The 27622-nt window shown below is 45.1% G+C and overlaps 2 protein-coding genes and 1 long non-coding RNA gene across 3 annotated transcripts in view; 2 read left to right on the plus strand and 1 right to left on the minus strand.

The window, feature by feature from the left end:
- Nucleotides 1–27622, minus strand: part of LOC142840721 (small integral membrane protein 10-like protein 2A) — a 228756-nt gene that overhangs the window by 69418 nt on the left and 131716 nt on the right. The gene's annotated exons all lie outside the window — the stretch shown is intronic.
- Nucleotides 2745–27622, plus strand: part of LOC142841026 (uncharacterized) — a 43638-nt gene continuing 18760 nt past the window's right edge. Inside the window, exons 1-2 of the long non-coding RNA XR_012909002.1 lie at nt 2745–4541; nt 4799–4907. This is a non-coding gene — a long non-coding RNA (uncharacterized LOC142841026). The remainder of the gene's footprint in view (nt 4542–4798; nt 4908–27622) is intronic.
- On the plus strand, nt 16161–24862 carry LOC142841317 (small ribosomal subunit protein eS4, X isoform-like). The gene is made up of 4 exons (XM_075958149.1): nt 16161–16580; nt 16635; nt 24067–24461; nt 24750–24862. The coding sequence occupies exons 1-3, from the start codon at nt 16179–16181 to the stop codon at nt 24453–24455; spliced, it is 792 nt and encodes a 263-aa protein (XP_075814264.1). The 5' UTR covers nt 16161–16178; the 3' UTR covers nt 24456–24461; nt 24750–24862.

The following is a 27622-nucleotide window of genomic DNA, read 5'->3' on the forward strand; positions in this document are numbered from 1 at the left end:
CACTAGAGATAGCAAATCCATTTTTATCACAAAGTCCTAGAAGATTCAGGATTGCTACCATTGCCATAAACACACAAATCTTTTATAGAAACAAAAGCTGTGAGGGCAAAACCCCACCACTGGCAGATGAGTAAGGGCATGCACTGCTGTGACGACTCAGCTAAGTAAGTTCTAGAACTGCAAGTGAAAACAAGCTCCAAACATTTGCTGCCAATGGCATTTAGGGAGCAGAAACAACACAAGTTGGCAAAGAGAATTGTGTCAAATGAAAAATTGTAATGTTAAATTAGAGACTCTCAAATAAATTCTAATTTTCTTTTTGCAAATGAACTTTTCACAAAGACTTTCCAAATCACCTCAAGGAGTCCCAGGCCAAACATAACTGAATGTAATGAAGATGAGCAGGTAAAATTAAAAGCCAGACTGGGTTCAGTCTTGGCTGGAGAAAGCAGTTAGGCAACATGGATGGTGACTACAAAACTTCAAGTGGCCAGTCAAACAACTCATTTGAGATTACACACACAGTAAACACTTGAAGGGACATTTATAAAACAAGGCCAAATATAAATTAAACACATTCAGATAACTATGGTGTCACACATCTAAAACGCCATTTTATTATAAAATAACACAAGAAATTGGACCTCTGTATGCTTCCTTCCCCTCAGGGTCTTAAAGCCGCCAGTTCTTGCCAAACAGTCACTGTGTTCCATATTCATAATGTATAAATAACACCAATCTTGTTAAAGAACACTCTCAGTTGCAAATACAGACATTAAATACACAAGAAAATTAAAATAAACATTCAGGACTGGTGAGATGGTGTGGTGGTTATTAGCACTGGCCTCTTTGCCAGGAGACCTAGGCTTCATTCCCAACACCTACACTCAAGACACTCACAAGTGGCTCTAAGGTCACCATCAGGAGATCTGATTCCCTCTGCTGGCCACTGTGGATAATGCATGCATGTGGTGCACAGACATACATGCAGGTCAAACACCTATTCACATAAATTCATAAAAATAAGATAAACCTTAAAAATAAAATAAAAGCAAAAATTAGAAATCAAAAAGAGTTCAAGGATGACTGCCAAGGTGCTCGTACTTGTTGGAGAATAATATGTGTGACTGTTTCCTTATGTTCATATTGAGATTATTAGGAAATTTTGCTCTCAGAGAGAAACTCATCCTGTAGCCTGAGCTGTAAGAATATGTAAGAGTTAAATGTTCAGGAAGAAATAAGGGCATAGCTGACCTTAACACCTGGAGAAGATTTATTGAACATCAGAGAGGTGGCATCTCAAGTTTTGGCCACACAAAAATGAGGGCACAGGGCCCAGACACTCAATGACCAGAGTTCAAAAGAATGAAGATTACATTTTTCAAGCTGTGGATAGAGAAGGAGGAAGAGTAGTTTCTTAGGGCAGAATGGCGAAATTAGCTGTTTTCCTAGACAAACTCTTTGTTTTTGAAACAGTGTGGGGGGGTTGTTTTTTACAACCACTGGAGGTTCTCTGTTGGATCAGAAGCTTTTATATGCAATTCTCAAATAGCTGGCTTTTAGAAATTTGAGCTCTGTTTAGGACCTTGTTTTTTTGGGTGGGGGAGGGGGAGGCATGTTTCTTTACAGGTTACCAACAAACACATGATCCTCTTGTCTTTGCCGTCCAAGAATTGGGATGTTCCAAGCTTTAACAGGAAGGCTGGAGATTCAGAGGCTCTTAGAATGCTACAAGAGGACATAAGCCTAGAGACAAGGCAGGAGTCTGGGGAGGAAAAAGATGGGAGTCTCAGTGATAGCACGGAAGTCTGGGGAGAAGACAGTAGGCTTAGGGCGAGGCTAGCAGGGTGCAGGGAGATCTGAGGTCATGAGGCAGGTGGAAAACATCAGGAGAAGACACACAAGAAGGCAAGAGGGTAGGAAGGAGTACAACAGTCCAGGGGAAAGGTTAGAAGCTCTGAAGACTAGGAATCTGAGAAGGAGGGTAGGAAGCTTCAGAAGAGGGTAGGAGTCTTGGGAGGGATGAAGGGTGAGGAGATCACATGGCTAAAGGAGATGGTTAGTGTCTAGAGAAAGCTCACAGGAGCAGTACAGGTAGGAAGGCAGGAGACAGCTGAGATAAGCTGGGAAGGAATGCTGGAGTCTAGTAGAGAACAGGAGAATCAGGGAGTAGACAGGAAACTAAAGGCTGAGACAGTGATGAGCTAGAGGGCACAAGGCTGGGAGGAGGCATAGGGATAGTGAGAAGATAAGGTGGATGTGAAGAGTCTGGGAAAGAAGACCAGAGACCGGGGACACCTGGAGGATGAGTGAGAGCAGGAGGGTCAGTTGAAATGTAGCACAGTAGGTTTGGAGAGGCCAAGTGGGTAGAGGGTTTTAGACGGGGCAGCACTCTGGCATAACTGTGGCCTGGCCAAGCTGGGAAACAGAAGAGGTAGGTGAGGCTTTCCCATGTTTCCTGGTAGTGCTTCCAGGGTATTGGGTGGCTCTGGCATCTTGGAGGGTCAATTCATCACCAACACACAGACAGGGAGCCCCTCCCACCCACCTTCCAGCCTCAGTTCCCTTTTTTGTGGAAGCATCCTGAGATGTAACCTGAACCCTGAATGGGCCAGTGAGCCCCCAGGAAGGTGCTAGAAGAGGAAATATTTGCCCATCGGTCTCCCTATGTCAGGTGGTCAGATAAAATGGACAGTTCTTTTCTGAACCAAACCTCAGGTCTGTCCATGCAGGCCCAAGGGTAGTCTCTGCAGCTCTGTGCAGCCCTTCTCCAGACTGCCTCCTGCACTCTTGGGGATGGGGCAGGGGACTGTCCTCTGCCTGCTCCTCCTGCTCTCCCTCTTGCTCCCCTAACCCAGTCTGGGGCATTCCTGAGGCCCTCTGCATCTGCAGACAGAAAAGAACAGGTTACAATCGTCTCTTTTCCCCACAGCCTGCTTCTCCCATCCTCCCTGTCTGCCCAGCAGCACCTGCGATGACACTGGTGAGACCCAGAAGCCCATCTTCCAGCCATGAGCAGCCTGGCAGCTGTGTGCCCCAGGATCTGGGGATGTGGGAAGGATCCAGCAGCAAGCATCTGCTGTCGGGATAGGGTGGAGAAGCAGAGTGCACAGGAAGCCAACTCTGAAGGCTTTTTTTTCAAGCCTTGGTCTTCTGGGTGATGGCTCCCTTCTGTGATCATTTCAAGACGGATCCCTATGTAGAGATGCCTGCTTCTGTTCCTGACCAGCCCGGGGAGCAGCCGAGTGAAGAACCTGCCTAGAAGAGGAAGGGCCTTTCTGGTAGAGGCCTAGAGAGTGGTGGGGTTGCTCAGGCCTTCTGGCCCAGCCATAGAAAAGATGCCAGTGTACCTCGGGCACTGGTATCTCCTAGCAACACGGTGAGGGAGACATATTCCCTCATCTCATGAATACAATGGGGCTCAAAGACCTGGCTGGGTTTGCCCTTGTTTCACACAGAAGAGGGGGGGCTCAGCCTGCCCTGGACCAGCATTCCCCCACCCCTTCTGCAGTCTTCTCCATGACCTAGAAGGACGCCGGGGTGGGGAGGGATTGGAGAGCTGCCAGGGGCCTAGGGAGAAAGAGAGGCTGTGGGTTAGGGTAGCTGGGTATCTGCCTTTCCTTGAAGACAGGCAGATGTTGAGTTCATGAACAGAGAGGAAGGTTCAAGAACTTTCTGAAATTAGTCCTCTCTAACCCTCCGAGCAGTTGTGTGGTAGTGGACTGCAATGATGACATTGTGGTTCATGGGAAGTCGAGGAGCTGAGACCCATGGTATGGCCCTGTTTCTTTGTACCCAGGCTTGTAGCCCCATCCCAGGCATCACATGGGAAAAGCTTCTCCTCCAGATATACTGAGCATAGTCTGTCCAGGAGGCCCTTCTTAGGCTAGCCTCTCCAAATGCCCAAGGATGGCCCAAGGGATACTTTTACTATGTATCCCACACTCCTCAAGCTTCTCTGGCACTGGTATCTCAAGGTCCATGCATTCCATTCCTGATACGGAAACCTTCAGCATGCTGGTCAGCCTTGACCTACTGGGAGAAATGAGTATGGAGATGGAGGCCCTGCCTTCTTAGACCTCCTGCTCCAGGAAGCCCCTCCCTGCTCATGTCCAGGCATGGGCTATAGTGTGAGGTCAGAGGCACTGGCAATGGACTGGACTCTGGGCCAGTAGATGCGGGTAGAACCAGGACTCTGCTTTGTGTTTGAGTCCCATTCTGGCCCTGAGTAGTCTGTGAGCCTCTGTTTTCCCCGCCCCTTTGTTACTTTTCTTCCTCCACGGTGCCCTGGCTGTGTGATGGGGTCGTGATGCACTTTATCTCCTTGCTGTCTGTATTGCAAGCAGAAGAGCTTCAATCAGCTCATAGACTGGACCCGGATGGCCATACATTTCCATGTGTGATGAACTCTGCGCTGCCAGCACTCTCTGGTCAGAGATGCCATTTCTGATGTTGACACATGTTATTGTCTCTCAAAGTTAAAAGAAAATCCTCCAGTTCAGTACACCAAATACTGCCTGGATGCCTCCTGTTTTTCTCAGGTGCCATACCGAACCTAGTGTGGGGAAGTGGGTGGGTGCTGGACAGCACTGTCCAAGCACAGCAGAGGGCATCCAGAGAGCTGTTCAGGGAAACTGCAGCTTCAGAGCCTCCTCCTAGACCACCCTTGACAGGACCACCACGCCCAGCTCCCCCCACACCAAGTGGGCAACAGTAGAGCCAGGCCCAGGATGTTCCAGTTGTTCTCATCCAGTGTTCAGAGAAAGAAGCTGAAGCAAATGCTTCTCTTTCATTCCAGGGCCTGGACTCAATGTGTTTAATTCAAATTGAGCCTGAAGAGAAAGGGGAAATGCAAGAACGTTCTGCAGGCCACTCTGTGCAGCCCAGAGATCCATCTGCAGGAGCAGGTAGGTGGTAAAGTCCTTACTGTTGTCTGGCCGGGAGCATGCGAGGAACTCATGACAAAATGAACCACCTGCCTCAAGCTGGAACTGATTGCTGTAGAAACTGATATATGACCGTTCCATGGTATAGGGGAAGATATTTATGGCAGAAATGAGAGAGAGAGAGAGAGAGAGAGAGAGAGAGAGAGAGAGAGAGAGAGCGAGCAACCAGAGACATCTGGAAGAGTCCAAAACAGGAATGAAAGTAGGCAGAACATGGCCAGCAGATTGCACCTGGTCAGGGCAAAAAAGGGAAGAAAGTTGGGGAATAGGAAAGAAAGAAAATATAGCAAGAGAAGCAGGAGCCTGTCCCACATACAGGTAGTGAATACACAGGAGGAATGGCAGCATTAAAAGAGAAATGAGTACACCTTGATCTCCTTATGTTGTGTTATTGCTATTGCTAGAACTTCAAGCACTATATTGAAGAGGTATGGAGAGAATGGACAGCCTTGTCGTGTTCCTGCGTTTAGTGGGATGGCTTTGAGTTTCTCTCTGTTTAATTTGATGTTAGCTGTCGGCTTGCTGTAAATAGCTTTTATTATATTTAGGTATGACCCTTGTATCCCTAATCTTTCCAAGACTTTTATCATGAAGGGATGTTGAATTTTGTCAAATGCTTTTTCAGCATCTAATGAAACGATTATATGGTTTTTTTTCTTTCAGTTTATTTCTATGATGGATTACATTGATAGATTTTCATATGTTGAACCAGCCCTGCCTCTCTGGGATGAAGCTTACTTGATCTGATCTGATCTGATCTGATGGATGGAAATAGAGACAGAGGCCCACACTGGAGCACTGGACTGAGCTCCCAAAGTCCCAATGAGGAGCAGAAGGAAGGAGAACATGAGCAAGGATGTTAGGACCACGAGGGGTGCATCCACCCACTGAGACAGTGGGGCTGATCTATTGGGAGCTCACCAAGGCCAGCTGGACTGTGACTGAAAAAGCATGGGATAAAACCAGACTCTCTGAACATGGTGAACAATGAGGGCTGATGAGAAGCCAAGGACAATGGCAAGGGGTTTTGATCCTACTTCATGTTCTGGCTTTGTGGGAGCCTAGCCAGTTTGGATGTTCACCTTCCTAGACCTGAATGGAGGGGGGAGGACTTTGGACTTTCCTCAGTGCAGGGAAACCTGACTGCTCTTTGGACTGGAGAGGGAGGGGGAGAGGAGTGGGGGGAGGGGAAGAGGAGTGGGAGGAGGGGGAGGGAAATGGGAGGCTGGGAGGGGCGGAAACTTTTTTTCTCTTTTTCTCAATAAAAAATTTTAAAAAAAGAATTATCCGATCATCAAAAAAAAAAAGAGGAATGAGTAACTGGGGCCAGAGAAGTCATTGAACTGGAAGGAATGGCGCACACGGGAGGTTGTGAGAAGGGCTTGGATGAATGTGGAATATGGAATAGGTACTTGTGATACCTGCAAGCACTTTGTGCTACCAGCATACACTGCTTAATATGCTGGTAGGAGCCACAGAGAGCCACATGTCCCTTCTACCAGAGGTAAGGGAAGGATGCTTCTCATTGGAGGGGAACTGGCTTCACAGGTTCCCAAGGAATGCTAGATTTTATCTAACACCCAGAAATCCTCCTGTTTTCCAGGCCGAGCTAATTTCCAGACATTTGGAGCTTAGAGGATTGAAGTTTCCTTTGGACCTGAAAAGTGACTGCTTTTCTCTCACGACTTTACCTCTGTTCTCTCAGAACTCCATTCTGAGGGGTTACCAGGGAAGTCAGGAGCCCTAGGGCTGAGGTGAGGTAGGACTTAGCAAGAGGGCAGGAGGCTCAGTGTGGAGGAGGCTGGGGGAGGTCAGACAGCAAGACTGTGAGAGACTCCCTTGTGGGGGCTGGGAAAAGGGCACCCAGGAGGGCAGGAAAGGTGACAGGCTCAAATGCACTGTGGGAGACTAGAGAAAGTCAGGAAGTTTTTGTGGTAGGGTAGAAGCCTCAGGAGCAGGACAGGAGACTCCTGGGTGCTGTACAGCAGGACAGGGGGCTCCAGGGGGTACTGTAGACCTTGGGAACATAGAGGGCTCAGGAGAAAGACAAAAAGCTGAGCAGATACTCAGGAGTCTCGTGGGGACAGTAGGAGTTCAGGTAGGAATGACTGAAGGCTGGGGAGGCGAGCAGAACAGTAGAAGGTAGGAAGCTCAGGGGGTGTAGGATTCTGGGAAGGGTGACAACAGGCTGGGGGATGGTAGGGTGGGGAATGATATGAGGATGGTCCATGCAAAAGTCGCTAAAATAAGGGGCAGGAGGCTCAAGGAAAGGTTGCACTGTGAGGAGGGCAGGAGGGTCATAGAGTGGGCCTAAAGGCTAGAGAGGCAGGTAGGAGGCTAAAGAGGAAGTCAGGGATGAGACAGGTATCTGGGGGAGGACAGAAGGTTTAGAAAGAGGGCCAGAGGCACAGAGGAAGGTTGGGAGACTGAGGAAGAGAGCCAAAGACTCAGGAATACAGTACCCGAGCCAGGTCAGAAGGGTCAGAAGACCCTATGAATTTGTTAGACTGAGCAGCTGGCTCAGAGTCTGTAGGAGGCTGAGAAAAAGGCAGGCAGAGCTAAGGGACATATGCTAGGGAGGGCAAAGGGCCAGGACCGACGGCCATACTGTTAAGAGAAGGTGGTGTCTGGTGTGCAACACAGAAGACAGAGAAAAGGTAAGCTGGACAAGAAACAGGTGGGTTCAAAAGACTGGGGAGGACAGAAGGATTTGGGGTGCACAACAGGCTGGAGGGGAGAATGGGTATCTGGGCTAGGGCAGAAGGGTAGGGAACATGGCGGGAGGCTGAGAAGGAACATAGCAGAGTGAAGAGAATGGTGGGGGCTCATGAGGACGGCCCATGATGAGGAAGGCAGGTGTCGTGGAGGGTATGAGGCTGGGTTGGGGACAAAGAGCAGGGCTGAGTGAAGGCAGAAAGAAGGCTGAGACGGAGGCATAGGCTGAAAGGACAGTTGGGAGCTGAGAAGGGATGGGGAGACTTTGTGAGGAAGGGGCCAAGAGGCTGGAGAGGAGAAGGCTGGAGAGAAGGACACATGGAGAGGAGGGCACAACGAGGAAGGATGTGAGAGGCAGAAGACTAGGTAGGGAAGGAGACTTGGGAGGAAGGAGAAGGCAAGGTCCCAGGCTGGGGAGGACTGCCAGTGGGTGGGGGAAGGGCAGATGGTAGGTGAGGAGGGCAGAAGGTTAATGGGAGGTTATGATGTTACACGGTGTAAGAAATTATGGCCAGAGGGAAGGAGGGGATTGTGGAGGGCAGAAAGCCTAGGAGGTATGCAGGAAGCTAAGGAATACTGCAGGAGTTGGGGTGGGGTCTGAGAAAGTGTGGGAGTAGGGAGAGGAGTGTAAAGGAGAGCAGAAGCTGGAGAAGGTAGCAGACGTGAGAGAAAGGTGAAATATGGACAGAGGCCCAGGGCACTGTAAGGGTCTGGGGGACACAGAACCCTGAGGAGGGGTCCGGGAGCTCAGGATGAAATCAGGAATGATGGCTAAAGGAAAATGGAAGGTTAGGGGAAGATAGAAGGCTAGGGAGGGCAGAAATCTGGGAGATAGGAGTCATGTGGGATTTCCCTCTGTATGCTATAAATATGCTTTATTACCACTGTTTAATAAAGAAGCTGCTTTGGCCTATGGTAGGACAGATTATAGCAGGGCAGGAGATCCAAGCAGAGATAGAGGAGGAAGGAATGCGGGGTCAGGGAGACTCCATGTTGCCACACAAGAAGCAAGAACCACAAGCTTCGTGGTAAAATGGAAAGTAATAGAAATGGGTTAATTTAAGATGTAAAAACTAGCTAGAAATATGACTGAGCCATTGGTCAAACAGTGTTTTAATTAATATAGTTGCTTTGTGATTATTTGGGTCTGTGTGACCGGGAAACCAAACTGTAGTCTCTGTTTACAGAGGAGCAGAAAACTGGAGGCAAGACAGAAGGCAAGGGAGGAGATAAGGATTGTTATAATCCAGAGAAAGAAAAGGGGCTAGAGGAGAAGGGGAGGTTCCTGGTGAGAACTGGAATTATAGAACAAGGACAGCAACATGGAGCCTCAAAGGGTGGGTAGGACACTGAAGATGGTTCACTTTAGGGTAGGAAGTGGAGGAGAAAGCAAGATGCTCAAAAGATAGTTGGAAAATGTGGAGCTAGGCACTAGTGTGTGTGTGTGTGTGTGTGTGTGTGTGTAGGGGGGAGAACTCAGTATACAGAGGAGAGAAAGAGTCCTGGAGATGGGCCTGATTCTGAAAGTGGTTAGGAGGTTGACAGAGGGTAGGATGGGAGGGTGAAAGGCACAAGAGTTGGGGATAAGCACAGAGGGGAAGGCACACACACAAACGCGTACACACACACACACACACACACACACACACACACACACACTGGCTCAGGGTAGGGAGCTGCAGATGAGGACAAAGCCCAAGGCATATGGTATGTTTAGAGACTAAAGAAAGGCCTAGGGATGAGGAGTGCAAGATGATCATGGAGAAGGACTAAGGAACAGAGATGTCAGCAGTAAGACGGGTGGGTAGATCAAAGCAGAAAGATGGATCTGAAGAGAGAAGACCTGGAGAAAGACAGGAAGGCCAGGCAGAAGGAAGGAATCAGAGTGAGAGCAGGTTCTGAGAGACAGAAGAAGGCAGGGGGAGAGGATTGGAGGGAAGGAGATTAAGCCTCTTAGGGGAAGGCATGGGACTGAGAGAAAGAAAAATGAGGATGATGAGGCAGGCGAACAGGAAGCTGTGAGGGTATCTAAGAAAATTAGTTACAGAGCAGGAGGCAGATACTGGTCAAGAGATTGGGAGGAAATAGAAGTTTATAGAGAAGGACATGGAGAAGGACCTGAGGCTAAAGGGGAAGGTGGGAGTCTGGAGAGGAAGTCAACAGGCACAGAGTGAGGGTAAGAAGTTGGTGGGGACAGAAAGCCCAGGAAAAATGAAGGACATTAGGGGATGATAGAGAATCCAAGGGGAGCTAAGAGCTGGGCAGGAGGATGCTGTGTAGGGTAGGGGCTTCAATGTGGAGGGTAAAGAATAGGGATTGACAGGACTCCAGGGAGGGGAGAGGGTATACAGACATAGAAAGGTAGAGAAGTGAGGACTCAAGGGTTCTAGATGCATGAGGAGGGTGTCACACACTCAGCCTAAGAGTAAGATGGAGAGAGCAACACCTGGAGAAGATAGTAGGAGGGAGACTAAGAAGCAGGATGAGGAAGACAAAGGAGTAGGGCAGAAGACTCAGGCAAACATCGGAGGATGAAGAGGCAGGCAGAAAAAGGGAAAGGACAAAAGTTTAGGAAGAACTTAAGAGTCTGGGCAGAAGGGCAGAACCATGGTGACAAAGCAAAAAGGAGCCTAGGGTGAGTAGTAAGGCTACAAGAGGTTTAACATTCATACAGGTGACTGAAGAGGAGGGAGAGATGGTGAGGTTGGTGGTAGAATAGAGGAGAATAGGATGTAGATGAAGAGGAGAAGAGAAGCACCCTAAAAGGGCATAATGATCAGCAGGACAACAGAAGGTTGGGGAAGAGAGCAGGAAGCTCAGGGACAGGGTAGAGGTGAAGGGAAGAGGCCAGACACTGCAGAGGGGTTTGGATACAGGTAGATTTGAGGGCATTAGAAGGATGGGGTGGAAAGAAGATGGAGGTGAGGACGAGATGGAGGTGACAGGAGACTAGGGAAGAGGGACAAATAGAAGTTTCAGGAGACACACAAAGAGGATGCTAGTGAGGAAAATGGTTAGAGTATCCTAAGAGTGGAGAAGACCTGGGAAGAGGTGAACTATTTGCTGTATACTCCTAGTGAGTGGAACCAGAGGCTCTGGAAATTGAGAATCCTGGGGAAAGAGGTTCATGGGTAGTCTAAAGACTGGAGACGTACACAAAGTCAGGTCAGGAGGATAGGCAATATGCTGAACACTGTAAGGCTCATGGGGAGGGTAGCAGATTCCAGGAAGTCCGCAGAGACACAGGGCAGTGAGCAGACTGGAGATGACATCATGAGGGATGAAGCTGAGAATGGGGTACATGCTCCTGAGGAGAGAATGAGGTTCTGGGACAACATAAGGATAAGGAGGATAGGGGTCTTAAAAGAGATTGAAAGGAAGCCAGGTGGTGGTGGCATATGCCTTCAATCACAGTACTTGGGAAGAAGAAGGAGGTAGATTTCTTTGAGTTTGTGGCCAGCCTGGACTACAAGAGCTAGTTTCATGACAGATTTCAAAGCTACAGAGAAACCCTGTTTTGGAAAATGAAAAGAATGATGTTGAAAGGACTAGAGAGATAGTTCAGCAGCTAAGTGTCTTCCTGGCTTCAGTTACCCACAACCCATGGTTGTTCACGACCATCTATGATTGGATCTGATGCCTGTTTTTGGCATGTAGACACACATGCAGGCAGAACATTTATTTCTTAAAAAAAATAGTAAAAGAGAAGGGAAGGAATGCAGGGTGAAAGAGAGGAATGGGGCAGCAATTAAGAGTATGATGGGGACGTGGCAGGAGACGCACTGGGATGGCTGGAAACTAAGAGGGTATGCAAGACGTACAGGGGAGAGCAGATGCCACAGTTAGCAGACAGAGGTGGGAAGCGATTGCCAAAATTGGAAAGATTGAAAATGTTAGGACTGAGGATGGGATAGAAGCCTTCTGCAAGTAAAGGGGGATAGGAAGAAATGTGGTCTTGGGAAGAATACAGTACTTGGGACCAGAAACAGACCAGGCTACCTCAGAATCTGAGTACCAGACCAGGAAGATCCAACTGAAACTTAACAGGTAGAGAAGTCAGAAGGCCAAGGGCAGGGCAAACAACTACAGAAAGGCTAACATCTCAGTTGAGATGTCAGGAACATGGGGGAAAGATGGCAAATGCTTGGGGAGGAAGGCGGGATTGTCAAGAATTTTAGATCAGAGACTGAGGTAAATGTGAAATTTAGTTATCAGGCCTTTCTAGGGAGACTGGAAAGTAGGAAGAAGTCTGAGGAGGGTGGTGAGACTGAACAGGACAGGAGGCTCTGGATGCTCCTAGAAGAATGAGGGAACTCAGGAGTTTGTTACGATGGGTGGTAGGCTACAACAATGACAGAATACCCAGGGTGAGCTTATACTCCAAGAGTAGAGGTGAGTGTCTGAGGTATGGGGACAGTCTGTGTGAAAGCACAGGACCTGGATATGAGTGTAGATGCATGGGAGAAATTCAGAGACTGCCCTGGGACACAGTGCTTCTGAGCAGGGCAGGGTAAGGCGGGAAGTTGATGGAGACATGAGAAGGCTGGGAACACTTAGAGGGACAGGGAGGACAGGGACCAGAAGGAGAATAGGAGGCATTGGGGGAAATTAGGAGGCCAAGGGAGGAACAGAATGCTAAACAGGTGTTCTCATGTTTGGCAGGACATCAGGACAGTAATGCAGCAGAGAAGAGGATCAATAAGATTGGAGCGAATAACTGGTGAGTTCAAGTACTACAGAAGGAATTTATGAGTCTGAGAGGAAGGCAAGATGTATGCTGCAGAGAGCATCATGTACCAGAATGAGTTGGCAATAGTCTGGATTGGGAAAGAAGGATGAAGTTGAGGGGTGAAAAGGAAGGACTAAGAGAAGACTACATATATGCAGAAAGAGTGAAAACCTGGGGTAGACAGGATGGGAGTCTGGGATGAGTCCAGCTTGTTCTCTGTCAGAGGGAAAGTGGATCTTATATGTGGCACAATTGCTGGGAGGGACAGAAAACTAGGCAGGAGGACAGGAAGATGCGGGGGTTATCAGAGGCAACGTGTGTGGGAAGGAGTGTGAGGAAGGATGTAGGTAGGATAATAAGGAGTGTGATAGAAGGCCTGGGTTTGTCTGGGGCTGAGGGGATCGGGATGAAGAGTGAAAAAGAAGAAAAGTATTAGACACGGCAGACAGCTCATAGAAAGATGGGGGCCAGCTGCACAAGAGTGGGCCTGCAAATATGCCCACAATTTCAGATAGACCAGGAGGGACTGAGGCTGAGCAATCTCTGTCTCAGCACTCAATACAGGTGCCAGCTTTTCCACACACCAGAGGTTTGATGCCAAACTCCCACATGGGATGCACAGTGTCTTCAGTTCTGTCCTAAGGGCATCTAAAGAACTCTTCTGCCCTATCCTGGGGCCAGGGATGCAGTTACTGCTTACAACATTCACACAGGCATTCACAGAAAATATGTAATGATTCTTGAGAGAGGGGTTTTAATAATAAGGAAGGATTCATCCTTCCCCCATGATAGATGGAGAACTCAATACTGGATGGAGTTTCTTTTAAGGTGGATTGTAAATAGGGTTTAGGGGAGGATCTGGGAAAGGTTGGAGTAGAGGGAAAGGAGTAAGGGGGCAGGTTACAGAGTAAAATGCTTAGACTAGGGAAGAAAGAAGGCATCTATAGAGCAGGCTTTCTGTGTCAAAGCATGAAGGAAGAGATAAGATTGCAATGGGAAGATGTTGGATGAAAGACAAGGGAATGAGGGAAGACACACAAGAAAGGAAAGTGGGAGAAGAATAGTGGAGGGAGAGGATAAAAAATGTAGGAGAGAACAGGAGAGGAAAAAAGTAAGAAAGAAGAGGCAGGAGTTAATAGGAAAGTGGAAAGAAGAGGAGGGGAGAGAGAAAATGAGGAGGGAAAGAGAGAGAGTGAAGGAAATAAGAAAGATGAGGAATGAAGAAGAAGAGCAGAAATGATGGAGTATGAGAAAAGACAAAGGAGGATTAAGGGTGGACAGAAGAAGAGGGAAGAGAGAGGAGGGAAGAGGGGGAGGTAGGAGGAGGGAAATCAAGCGAGGAGAGAAAAAGAAGAGGGAAGAGGAGGGAAGGTGATTGAGGAGGGAGAGGGAGAATTGGATTGAGGAATCAACAGGAGGAAAGAGGGACGTATGAGGATTTAAGTGGAGGAAAACAAAAGTAGAAAGAGGAATGATGTGGGAAGAGGGAGAAGGAGAAAGAAGTCATTGGGAATGGAGATAGAGGAGGGTGAAAGGAAGAGGAGGGAATTAGGCAAATAAAAGAAGAAGGAAGAGTAGAAAGCAAGAAAGGGAAAAGAAAGAAAGGAAAGAAGATGGAGGAGGGAAGAGAAGAGAGTAGGGAAGATGATGAAGTAAAGGAGATGGTGGTGCAGGGATGAGGGAAAAGAGAAAAGAGGGAAATGCAATAGGGAAATGAGGTATGAGAGAAAGAAGGAGGAAGAAAGTAGACAGAGGATAGAAAAGGAATATATACCAATATAAATTGCCTATAAATAATAGCTCACAAGTATTCACTCTATTACTCACTATTATTAGTAGTGTGAGTAAGCTCACACTAATCTATTATCACATCCAATTTCCCTTTATTTCCAAAGAGATCCCTGAGCCTACATAATTTCCCCCCAATCCTATACCAACTATAATCAACCCTTAATTGATGTTCCTAACCCTGAGGACAAACTTTGTCAGGAGAGGAGACATCACCTACTAGAATTACTGTAATGGGGACAATGTTCTTTCTATGGGATCCTGTGAAGGTAAAATGATGGTTAAGTTTTGAGATTACTATTTGGTATAATTGCAAATAGTATCTGAGTATTTGGTATGGATTTTCTGAGGTTCCTGTTTGGAGTTTGACCAGAAGTTTCTAAAAAGTTATACCATTTCAGCTAACCAAGTTGGAACCATCTTGAGCAGCTGGGACCCAAAACAGGTCTTATAGTAGCACTATAAACATCATGACATCATGGCCCCACGTTGGGCACCATGGGGTTTGGGGAAATGTGCATGAGCTTGAGAAATTTTCAAGTCACCACGCACTTAGCTCCACTTTGTTTACAAAAAAAAAACACTTCTTAGGAGAAAGCAAGCCAGGCAGACAGGAGTGGGAGACCTTATGGGCTGTGGGCCATTTGGGGCTTTTAGACTGGTCCTCCTGGTAGGTGTGGAGTCAGGCCTCAGGTTGGGTGCCAGATGAAGATGGAGGTTAAAAAGAAATCCCATACTAGCTCAGAATTGAGTATAATAAAGGGTTATTTATTTAGGGATAGACTCACAGATCACAGTCCTCTGCTCAAACGAGGAGCAGCAAACTAATCCAGCAGCAAGAAGAGAGAGCATGCAAGTGTTTTACATCAGCATTTTTAGTATAAAAGACCACGCCCAAGTGGACAGGTAACTTAAATAATACTGGCTGAAGGATTTCCTACAGCTACATGGCATCTCTCTGGCTCCTCCTTTCTCCCTGCATTCAGTTTAGTTTCCCTACCTACCTATAGAGCTGGGCATCAGTATTCATGCCTCTCTCTGTGTCCTCATTGTGGATGCATGTGACCCTGCTTCAGGTCCCTGCCAGCTTGACTTCCCTGTCATAACGGAGTGTGAACCTGGTCCCCTTGAGTAGCAATTTTTTTTCCATCCATAAAAAAAGAATGAACTTCTGTTGTTGGCAGGAAAATGAGTGCAACTGGAAATAATCACATTAAGTGAATTGAGCTGCTCTCAGAAAAATATCATGTTTTCTCTCATTTGTAGTTCCCAGACTTTATATAAATACATAAAATTATTTATGTATCTGTGGTTCCCCAAATCTGTCAGGGGCCTGCTAGCCGGAGGGGGGGGAGCATCGCTGCTTCTCCAGAGGCCTCCCTCCTCCCTAGAGCCACCTTGAAGCATTCTTTGATTTTACCTCAGTCTTGAGGGCTCTACAGTGATGCACGGACTTGTGAAAATTCCTGCATCTGTGCCTGAAGAGAGTGTCACCGGAGAACACAAGCATGACATGAGAGCTGTGCTGCAACAAGCCCAGGGAAAGATGCTAAAAGATTTTCAGAACTTTACAGACTAGCACAAAGAGAAAATAAGATGTGCTAGGGCTACAAAGATGCACACTCAGCCAGGTGTTTGCTGCAAAGGCACAAGGACCTGACTTGGATCCCCAGAACCCATATCCTGGCATGGTGGCCCATCCTCTAACCCCAGCCCTAAGGAGGCAAGCCTAGGGATCTGGGTCAGTGAGAGACCTTGACTTAGAAAACAGGCCATGCACTAGAGATTGACTCCTGGTCCCACATACATGTGCGTACATGTGCATCTACACTACACATGTGTCCACCTATACAAACATTCCCCTATATGCACAATAAAGAGAAAATACACTGTTAAGACAGAGTCATCAAGCAAAATCTCAAGGGAGAAACAATTGTGTCCCAGGAGGCCTGGCCTTCCTTAGAAACAGTTAAGGGGCTCTTTCCGTTCCCAGCGCAGCCATGGCTCGTGGTCCCAAGAAACATCTGAAGCGTGTAGCAGCTCCAAAGCATTGGATGCTGGATAAACTAACCGGCGTGTTTGCGCCTCGTCCGTCCACTGGCCCTCACAAGCTGAGGGAATGTCTGCCTCTGATCATTTTCCTGAGGAACAGGCTTAAGTATGCCCTGACTGGCGATGAAGTGAAGAAGATCTGCATGCAGCGCTTCATTAAGATTGATGGCAAAGTCAGGACCGATATAACCTACCCTGCTGGGTTTATGGATGTCATCAGCATTGACAAGACTGGAGAGAACTTCCGTCTGATCTATGACACCAAGGGTCGCTTTGCCGTTCATCGTATTACACCTGAGGAGGCCAAGTACAAGTTGTGCAAAGTGAGAAAGATCTTTGTGGGCACAAAAGTGAAGACATAAGTCATAAACAATGCCACACCAGTTTGGAATTATGATTAATAGGGTGGTATTTATTTAAAGGGGAAAAAACTTACAGATCACTGTCAGCCCTCTGCGTAACCAGGAAGGAAGTCAAGTCACCAGCGGAGCAGGAAGTGAAGAGAGAGAGAGGAGAGGGAAGTGGCCGCTTTTTTAAAGGGAGAGAGACCACGCCCCAAGGGGCTGGTATCTCAGCGGTGATAGGCTGGAGGAGTGGGAGGACCTCCCGTAACACCTCCCCCTTTTGTTCTAAACCTACTATGAAATTATATACAATAAGTACAAATATCCTATTCTAACTAGCTTAGGTCTTGTATAATAAATAACTTGGCCAAGTCATGAGAGAAAAGTAACTACATCTATATAGTCTTCAACCCCATCAAAGATCTGAGAAGGGAAATAATGTTACCTGGTTAATTAGGAAGTTCAATAAAACAACTTCCAAAACATGCAACAAATCACAGAGACAACTAGCTACCTAGGCAATCACCCAAAGTCACATTAGCAGCGTTGAAGCAACCAACTTTGGCTAAGGCCTAACATAACTGACACACCATTTTCAAAGGCAAGCAACTTTTCAAAACTATCTTACCCTGTCTTGGCAGGATAAGACAGTCCTGTTTTATCCATTGATGCATGCTCTGTATCTTTGTCGGTGGTTGAGGTACGGGCATTTCTTTGCCCAAAGGCCAGTTCTGCTAAAAAGAAAGGCTCCAGGTGGAGTGTCTTTGGTGCTCAACATTCTCTCGGGAATAGAGTGGTGTTGCCAGGAGCAATTGTGTCTCACTACCACAAAACTCTGAGTTAGATTAAAGGCCATTTTCTACAGCTCTTTGAAGAAGTTGAAGATTATCTATCTATACTGAGTATAATCTCTATATATCTAAAGAACCTGATTAGTCTAATTATAAATGACAAACTTAGATGACTATTAGTCTATATAATTCTCAATATCTATCTAACTTACAGATTAAGACAATAAACAACTGTGAAACAAATGAGGACAATGACCTCCAAATATAAACAATGTACAAATATACATTGCAGTAGGTAAATATATATCAATACACAAACATTATATAAGTATCTTAATCAGAGGTAGAAATGTACACAGCAATATGGTAAATATATACAATACAATATATGTCAATACATAAAAATGTTTTAAACAAGGTAGAAACATGCATGCATACAATAGTCAATATAATTTAACTTTGTATCAATATACAAGAATCTATACCAATATATTTGTCTAAAAACAGTAACTCACTATTACAAATCTATTATCCCATCATCCCTCTTTTTTTTTTCAAAATGATCCCTGAGCTTATAAAATTCCTCCCCCAACCCTCAATCGTATACTAATTATAATCAACCCCTAAATGATGTCCCTAAACCCAAGGGCAAACTTTACTGGGAGAGGGGACGTCGTCCTCTAGAATTACTTCCAGCTGTCATGGGGGCGACGTTCTTTCTGGGGGATCCTGTGAAAGTAAAATGATGGTTAAATTTCAAGATCAATGTCTTTTAAAATTGCCAATAGTCTCTGAGTATTTTGTGCAGGTCTGGCCAAAATGTTGTATAAGATGTGCACCATTTCAGCTAACCAAGTTGGAACTGTCTTGTGCAGCTGGTACCCAAAGCAGGTCTTGTTGTAGCGCTATCAGTATCATGACGTCATATCAACCAGGTGGAGTTGTTGTTATGGGGCCCCATCTTCTTCCTGGAAACTTCAAATGTCACTTCAGGAAAAACTCATTGTTCATTATGAAAAACTTAAGCATTAATCATATAAACATATATATATATATTCAATGAAAGACATGATAGATATATTCAATGAAAAGTATGATAGATATGAAGAAAAGCAAAGATGTTTTCTAAACTCATATTTCTTTCTGTCCCACATCATGGCTCTTGACATGAGACAGAAACTCCAGAAACTCTGGGTTTTTCTCTTACTAACAGGCTTGGAATTGGAGAGGGACTGAGCCAGAGTCCAACTTCAAAACCAGCTTTATAAATTTAGAAATATGGTTTAATATTACTTACACAACCCATTCAGTTTTCTTGATATTTCCTATCGGGCAGGTATTTATCCATCTGTCAGTATCCAAACATCCAGGGTCCCTTGAATTTCTCAAAGATGAGCGTTTTCCTGTGGAGATAAGAACAGAACCCTGCCCCCATTCTATATGTTTTTCTTACCACCTGTATGAATATCATCATTGTGGATGAGTTGTCATTTCTCCTTTCCAAGAGGTTTCTCCTCTTCAAATCGAAACTTTATTAATTTTGATGGTATCCACAATTTTTCTTCTCCTGTGGAAACAAGAGCAAAACCCCTTCCCCAACGTAGCACATCTCCTGGCTTCCACTGAGAGGTCAGCACATCTTTGAAATAAATCGGTTGATTTAGTTCAGCAGACTTTTCCATTATCCAATGTCTTTCTGCTGCTGTCGTTCCTTTCTCATTAGCGTTAAGAAAATTCAAGGTTAATAAAGCATTATGTAATCTATTTCTTGGGGTATTTTCGGTCCCTTTCTGTTTGTTCAGCATATCCTTTATAGTACGATTTGATCTTTCTATAACTGCCTGACCTGTAGGATTATTTGGTATACCTGTAATGTGTTTTATATTATAATAATCAAAAAAGCGTTTCATTTTCTTAGATACATATGCTGGACCATTATCTGTCTTTATTTGCGCAGGTATACCCATGATGGCCATAACTTCCAATAAATGTGTGATTACTAAATCAGCCTTTTCTGAGCTCAGGGCAGTAGCCCATTGAAAACCTGAATACGTGTCTATGGTGTGGTGTACATATTTTAATTTACCAAATTCTATAAAGTGGAACACATCCATCTGCCAGATTTCATTTCTCTTAGTGCCCTTTGGGTTACTCCCTGCAGGCAACGGTGTTTGATTATAGAAAGAACAAGTAGGACATCTCTTTATAATGTCCTTAGCTTGTTGCCAAGTAATGGAAAATTCTTTCTTTAGGCCTTTACTATTGACATGATGCTTCTTATGAAATTCTGAGGCCTGCAACACACTTCCAATCAATAATTGATCAATCTCAGCGTTGCCTTGGGCTAGAGGACCAGGCAGACCTGTATGGGAACGGATGTGTGTTATGTACATCGGACAAAGCCTGTTCCTGATTATGTCTTGTACCTGGATAAACAATGAAGTCAACTCTGTGTCATCTGGTATAAATTCAGCGGTTTCAATATGCAAGATAACTCTTTCTGCATATTGTGAATCTGTAACTATATTAAGAGGTTCTTTAAAATCCCTTAGCACCATAAGAATGGCATATAATTCTGCCTTCTGGACAGAATTATAAGGGCTTTGTTCCACCTTACTCAATTCATCTGACTTGTAACCTGCTTAACCTGATTTATTTGCATCAGTATAGAACGTACGGGCTCCAGTTATTGGAGCATCACGTACAATTCTAGGAAGAATCCAAGAAGTTCTTTTTATGAGGTTAAGTCTACCACTTTTGGGATAGTTGCTATTAATTTCTCCCAAAAAATTAGCACAAGCTCTTTGCCATGGTTCATTGTCTTCCCATAACTTTTTTATTTCTTCAGTAGTAAAAGGCACTATAATTTCTGCTGGGTCTATACCTGCTAGTTGACGAAGTCTCAGCTTACCTTTTATAATTAATTCAGAGACTTTTTCCACATAAGTTTTTAATTTTTTACTTGGTTTATTAGGTATAAATATCCACTCTAAAATAATATCTTCCCTCTGCATTAGAATCCCTGTAGGAGAAATTCTGGAAGGCAATATGACTAGGATGCAGCTAAGATTTGGGTTCACCCTATCCACATGTGCCTCCTGTAATTTTTCCTCAATCATTGTCAGTTCCTTTTCTGCTTCAGCTGTCAGTTCTCTTGGACTATTCAAATCTTTATCACCATCTAAGGTTTTGTTTAAATGAACTATTAGATCAGGTGTTATCCCAACAGCTGGTCGTAGACTGGAAATGTCTCCTAGCAATCTTTGGAAGTCATTAAGAGTCTTTAAGCAGTCTCTCCTAATTTGTGCCTTTTGCGTTTTAATTTTCTCTAACCCTATTCTGTAACCTAGGTAATTAATAGAGTTTCCTCTTTGAATCTTTTCAGGGGCAATTTGTAATCCCCACCTAGGCAAGACTTTCTTTACTTCTTCAAACATCCTTTCTAAAGTATCTTTATTTGAATCAGATAACAAGATGTCATCCATGTAATGATAAATGATGGACTTGGGGAATTGTTTACGAATTATTTCCAATGGCTTACTTACAAAATATTGGCACAGTGTAGGACTATTGAGCATACCCTGTGGGAGGACAGTCCACTGATATCTCCTATTAGGCTGAGAATTATTATAAGTAGGCACTGTGAAGGCAAATTTTTCTCTATCCTTTTCTTGTAACGGTATAGTGAAAAAACAATCTTTCAAATCAATAACTATAAGAGGCCATCCTTTTGGTAACAGACAAGACAAAGGAATTCCAGATTGTAGTGAGCCCATAGGTTGAATTACTTTGTTGACAGCTCTTAGATCTATCACCATTCTCCATTTACCAGATTTCTTTTTTACAACAAACACAGGAGAATTCCAAGGGCTGGTTGATTCTTCAATGTGGTGAGCATCTAGTTGCTCCTGCACCAGCTGTTCCAATGCCTGTAGTTTATCTTCAGCTAGAGGCCACTGTTTGATCCATATTGGCTTCTCAGTTAGCCATTTTAAAGGTAGGGCTGTTGGTACCTCTAAAGGTTTGGTATTTGCTGTATGTTCTTGTACAGCCTGAATGGCTGGTGACCTTTTTCCATAATACCTCATCATATACTTCCCAGAATTATGAGTTCCTGGAACTACAGGAATGTTAATCTGGGTATTCCATTGCTGTAGCAGGTCACAGCCCCATAAATTTATGGCAATATTGGCTATATATGGCCTTAGTCTTCCTATTTGCCCTTCGGGCCGTATGCATTCAACCCATCTTGTGCTTTGTTTCACACGAGATAGGGTTCCAATTCCCAGGAACTGAACATCTACCTCTTGAAGAGGCCAATCCGGATGCCAAGATTCTGGGGTAATGATACTTACATCCGCACCTGTGTCTAATAAGCCTTCAATAAAAGTGCCATTTATACAGACTCTTAGCTTTGGTCTTTGATCATTAATAGAAGTCTGCCAAAATATACGTTTACTCTGTCCAACTGGGTTTTTTGACTCATCCTCCACATGGATTTCATCATTTAGACCAGTATTACTTTTTACAGCAGAAATTGGAGCTTTTAATTTTCTTGGTGAGGCACGTTCTCCACTGTGACTGGGAATGACTGGGCCACTGTTGGCTTGGGGGCCTGCGAGAGGCCCCTCAAGGAGTTTCCCGACGGTATCGGGTTGCTTTGTTTGTCTGTTGTTGATCTGCATTCATTGGACCAATGTCGGCCTTTACCGCATCTCCTACATATACCTGAAGGCCTAGGTCTCCTATTTTTGTCATTCCCAGAGGAGATAATATTCCTAGAAATTCTGTGCCTGCAATCCCTTTTCAGATGTCCTAATTTACCACAATTAAAACACCTGGCAGTTTGATGTCTCCTCATTGCTGTGGAAATCGCTTCTCCTACCCAAGATTCATCGTTATAGCTAAACGTCTCAACATTCATCGTATGCTGAATCCATTCATCCATAGGTGCTGATCTAGACTTTAAAGGCCCAATTATCTTTTTGCATTCTATGTTTGCATTCTCAAAAGCTAGAGATTCAAGAAGTATTTGTCTAGCTTCTGGGTCTGTTACCCCTATGTCCAGAGCCTTAATTAATCTTTGCAAAAAGTCAATAAAGGGTTCTCTCTGTCCCTGCCTAATTCTGGTATATGATTCAACCCTTTTTGCTGGATCTTGTATCCTATTCCAAGCATTTAAAGCTGCTTGGTGACATAGACACAGTACTTCATCATCATAAAGAGCTTGGACCTGTGGATCAGCATATTCTCCTGCACCAAGAATTTGATCTTGGGAAACCTCAATACCTTTTGCTCTTCCTTGCTGTTCCATATGTTTGGATTCTTCTCTGAAATAAATTCCAAACATCAAGGAAGGTCCATTATCTAAAACTGCAGACACTAACTGATGGAAATCATGGGGGGTAGCTCTAGCATTAGAAGCCCAAGTCCTTATCATTTCCTTTACATATGCAGAGTGCAAGCCAAAATTAACAATAGCTTGCTTAATTTCTTTTAGATCATTCATTGCTATTGGCGTCCATCTAGCTTCTCTGACTCCCTTTGAGCCTTTAGAAGTTGACGCTTTGTCAGAATTAAGTATAGGGTATGCTGCTAAAACCTTTGGTAAGCCAGTTCTAATAGCTGGTGTTGGCATTGTATCCTGTCCTTGTGCCTTATTACTCTGTTCACCAGCTCCAATCATTTCTTCAATCATTTCAAGTCTTTTTACTATTGTCTCTTTTGAATCCTTAATCTCCTGACCTGCATGAGTTTCTAGTAAAGATTGTATGGTTCTTAGGAGTGCCATGATCTTCCTAAATGATAGAATATGCAAAAGAATACTGAAACCTAGTAACCAGTAAATTAAGTTATCCCCATAGTCATATAAACCTTGCATGATATAACCCATTGTATTGGTAACCAGAACAGTAAAATTCGCATTGGAAACGAGAACTGCCATATTACCTATTATCCAGCAGGTGGCGCTGTTGCCAAGTCTCGACAAAAACACGGTCCTGTTTCAGAGTCCGCCTAGTATTTGTTAAAAACTGGAAAATGTAAGTTGCTCAACAAAGTAAATGTAATTAAATCAGTTCCAGAGATGGAACCAGAAACCAGAATCCAGGGGTAGAGAAGAGCAACCTGGAAGCCGCTTATGCCTCCACGTGACAGAGTCACCCTGAGGGGTTGCAGCTTTCAGCAACCGTGTGCTCTGGTTCCCGCCACTTAAGAGCTGTGCTTGCAAGGGAGATTTAAAAACGACTCAGAAAAGAGCAAACCAGGCGGGCAGAGACTACGCGGGCCTGTGGAGTTTAAATCCCACGTGGGGAGGCCAAGGCCGCAGCCGCAAGGCACAGGCGGCGGCTGAGGAAGGGAGGGCTCCCGCCAAGCCGCGGCCGGCAGCCGAGCGGGGAAAGGAGAGGTTCTAAAACCAAACGTTGGGTGCCAATTGAAGACGTAAGTCATAAACAATGCCACACCAGTTTGGAATTATGATTAATAGGGTGGTATTTATTTAAAGGGGAAAAAACTTACAGATCACTGTCAGCCCTCTGCGTAACCAGGAAGGAAGTCAAGTCACCAGCAGAGCAGGAAGTGAAGAGAGAGAGGAGAGGGAAGTGGCCGCTTTTTTAAAGGGAGAGAGACCACGCCCCAAGGGGCTGGTATCTCAGCGGTGATAGGCTGGAGGAGTGGGAGGACCTCCCGTAACACAAAAGGAATCCCACATCTGGTGACCCATGATGCTTGCACTATTCGCTACCCTGATCCCCTCATCAAGGTGAATGACACCATTCAGATTGATTTGGATACAGGCAAGATAACCGACTTCATCAAGTTTGACACTGGTAACCTGTGTATGGTGACTGGGGGTGCTAACTTGGGAAGAATTGGTGTGATCACCAACAGAGAGAGACATCCTGGCTCTTTTGATGTGGTCCATGTGAAAGATGCCAATGGCAACAGCTTTGCCACCCGGCTTTCCAACATTTTTGTTATTGGCAAGGGCAACAAACCATGGATTTCTCTTCCCCGAGGAAAAGGAATCCGCCTCACAATTGCTGAAGAGAGAGACAAGAGGCTAGCGGCCAACGAGAGCAGTGGGTGAACGGGTCTCTAAGAGACACGCTGGAGACGTATTTGTACTCTTGAGAGACACGCTGGAGACGTATTTGTACTCTTGAGAGACACGCTGGAGACGTATTTGTACTCTTGAGAGACACGCTGGAGACGTATTTGTACTCTTGAGAGACACGCTGGAGACGTATTTGTACTCTTGAGAGACACGCTGGAGATGTATTTGTACTCTTGAGAGACACGCTGGAGACGTATTTGTACTCTTGAGAGACACGCTGGAGACGTATTTGTACTCTTGAGAGACACGCTGGAGACGTATTTGTACTCTTGAGAGACATGCTGGAGACGTATTTGTACTCTTGCTAACAAGCCTTTCTAGGCAACGTGCTAGATTAAACAGCATGATGAAAACTAAAAAAAAAGAAAAGAAAAAAGAAACAGTTAAGGGGAAGTCGTCTGGTCTACTTCATGTGTCGTTGTGTTGGGCCCGAGTCTGTGGGGGACAGCAGATTGCTCACTGCCCTGAGTACTTGCACTTTGCTGATTCTGGCCACCAGGGATAAGGCTCAGCAAGCGGTTCTGAGTCCGGCTTCAAATGCTTGTGTCAGATTACAGCAATGTAGCTGGGCAGCCGGAGGCGCTTCTGAACAAACCTGGGAACCTCAGAAAAGGTAGGAGGGACCACCTCTATTCAGAGTTGTCCTCTGACCTCTCCGTACACAGTAAACAGGATAAAAAGATACCACAGGCCCCTAGACTCAGCACCGTGCAGACAGGGTCCAGTGGTGAAAGTGTGGGAATCTACATGTCTTTGACCTTTGGTCCCCACCATTCAGTTAATATCAGGTAGCCAAGCATAATAGCTGTATAGAGCCTCTTAGTGTTGGTGACTTTGGAAATGCTGGTACAAGTACCTCCATTCTGTTAGCTTTGGGACTGGGCTTTGCTGGCCTCAAGCTAACAATCCTGCTTCAGCCTCCCACGCACTGTTACTTATGCTGTCAACGCTGATAACCCATCTTATACTGGTTTGTTTTGGTTTTTGAGACAGGGTCTCACTGTCTAGCTCTGGAACTTGCTATGTAGCCCAAGCTGGACAGACATCCACCTGCTTCTGCCTCAGTTGTTGGGATTAAAGGCATGAATCACCATGCATGTCTCTTGTGGCAGTTGTTAACTGTCCCCCATTGCTGGGACGTGGCTTTTCCTAGTTGGTCTGACCCAATCGGTGATCTTACTTTGTGCTGGGAGGGGCAGGCAGAAAGGGAGACCGAGGCCAACTGTGAGCAACTGAGAGGGGTAGAGGGAAGATGGGCTGGAGCCTTAGATTCTAACACTTAAAGTCTCAGGAGGAGAGAGTTCCTTTGATCTCTGAATTTGGTAGGAATCCTTTGTCCTGGATCCACTTGCTCTTTTTCTTTGACAGGTTGCAGGGTGGTGGAAGCTTTTACTCCTTTCTTTCTCTGAAGATCAGCATTAAGTTTAGCCCCTGTAGTGCCTGTTAAACAGCAAACTTCTTTTTTTTTTTTGAAAAAAAGGTCCGTAACAAAATGTCAAGAGATCCAACCTCACCTTTAAAAAAAATCTATTTTTATTATTATTAATGAAGGGTATGCATGGGCATACACACATTAATGAAGTGTAGGCATATGTGCCTGTATACGAGTGTGTGCATATAAGTAGGCCTGTATATTAATGTGTGCACTTAAGTGTGGTGTTCTGGGGGCCAGAGGCATTGAATCCCCTGGAGCTGGAGTTAGAGGTAGTCCAGAGTCACCCAATGTGGATCCTAGGAACTGAACTTGGATCCTCTGCAGAAGCGGTATGTGTTCTTAACCACTGAGCCATCTCTTCAGCCCTTCCCTGCTTTTGTGAGACAGGGTCTTATGTAGCCCAGGCTACTCTTGAACACTGTGAAGTAAATGCGGATGATCTTGAACTTCTGATCCTCCTGCCTCCATATCCCATGTGCTAGGACTGCAAATGTGTGCCACCAAATCTATTCTGTACTGGGCACAGAGCACAGGGCCTAGAACAACCAAGCAAACACTATACCAACTGAGCCACAACCCCAACCCCCGGATTTATTTATTTAACTTCCTGTATTTATTTATTTATTTTACTGGCTAGTTTTGTGTGCCAACTAGAATCAGAGAGGAAGGAGTCTCAGGTGAGGAAATGCCTTCTTGAGATCCAGCTGTAAGACATTTTCTCAATTAGCGATCAATGTGAGAGGGCCCAGCCCATTGTGGATGGGGCCATCTCTGGGCTAGTGGTCTTGGGTTCTATAAGAAAGCAGGCTGAGAAAGCCAGGGGAAGCAAGCCAGTAAGCAGCACCCCTCAATGGCTTCTGCATCAGCTCCTGCCTCCAAGAGCCTGCCCATGTGAGTCCCTGTCCTGACCTCCTCCAGTAATGGACAGCAGGTGGAATAAACCCTTTATTCCCAGCTTGCTTTTTGTCTTGGTGTTTCATTGCAACAATTGAAAACTAAGACTATTTATTTATTTATTTATGGGTATAAGGTTTAATAAGAGAATTACAAAATAGATCAAATAAAGCTTAGCAAACTACAGACAGGTTAGATATTTCTGGCTTCCACAAGTGCAGACACTTACATGTACACCTAAGCATGCACACATACATACACACCCCAATGGTTTTTAAGAAAGTCATTGCTTTAAACAGAGAGAAACGGGTTCCAGTTTTAAGTTGATGAATTAGTTTTGAGTTTTTGGCCTTAGAAAATCCTTTGGATAATTTTACATTTTGAAAATCATCATGTAGAAAATCTTTGAACCGAGGCATAGCAGTGCATGTCTGTAATCACACCACTCAGGAGCCAGAGGCAGAAGACTACCACACGAAGTTCTAGATGAAAGGTTCTAGGCCATCCAAGGATACAAAGGAAGATCCTGTGTCAAAACTAAAAATAGTATTTAAAAACAGCATTAATGACCTAAGTGAGTGGTACATAAATGTATTCCATGGACAAGATGTCCCCCTTTAACCAGAGGCATAAAATAATGGTTACAAAGATCTGTTGTTTGCTAGGTGGTAGTGGAGCATGCCTTTAATCCCAGCAGTCAGGAAGCAGGGTCGGGTGGTTCTTTGTGAGTTCTAGACCAGCCCTGGCTACAAAGAGAAACATTGTCTCGAAAAACAAAACAAAACAAAAAAAGATGTGTCTTAGTTAGGGT

The sequence above is a fragment of the Microtus pennsylvanicus genome, chromosome X (genome assembly GCF_037038515.1).
Source record: "Microtus pennsylvanicus isolate mMicPen1 chromosome X, mMicPen1.hap1, whole genome shotgun sequence".
NCBI classification, from domain to species: domain Eukaryota; kingdom Metazoa; phylum Chordata; class Mammalia; order Rodentia; family Cricetidae; genus Microtus; species Microtus pennsylvanicus.

Bases quoted from the DNA above. Each gene is read 5' to 3' on its own strand.
- LOC142841317 (XM_075958149.1), top strand. From the start codon at position 16,179: ATGGCTCGTGGTCCCAAGAAACATCTGAAGCGTGTAGCAGCTCCAAAG.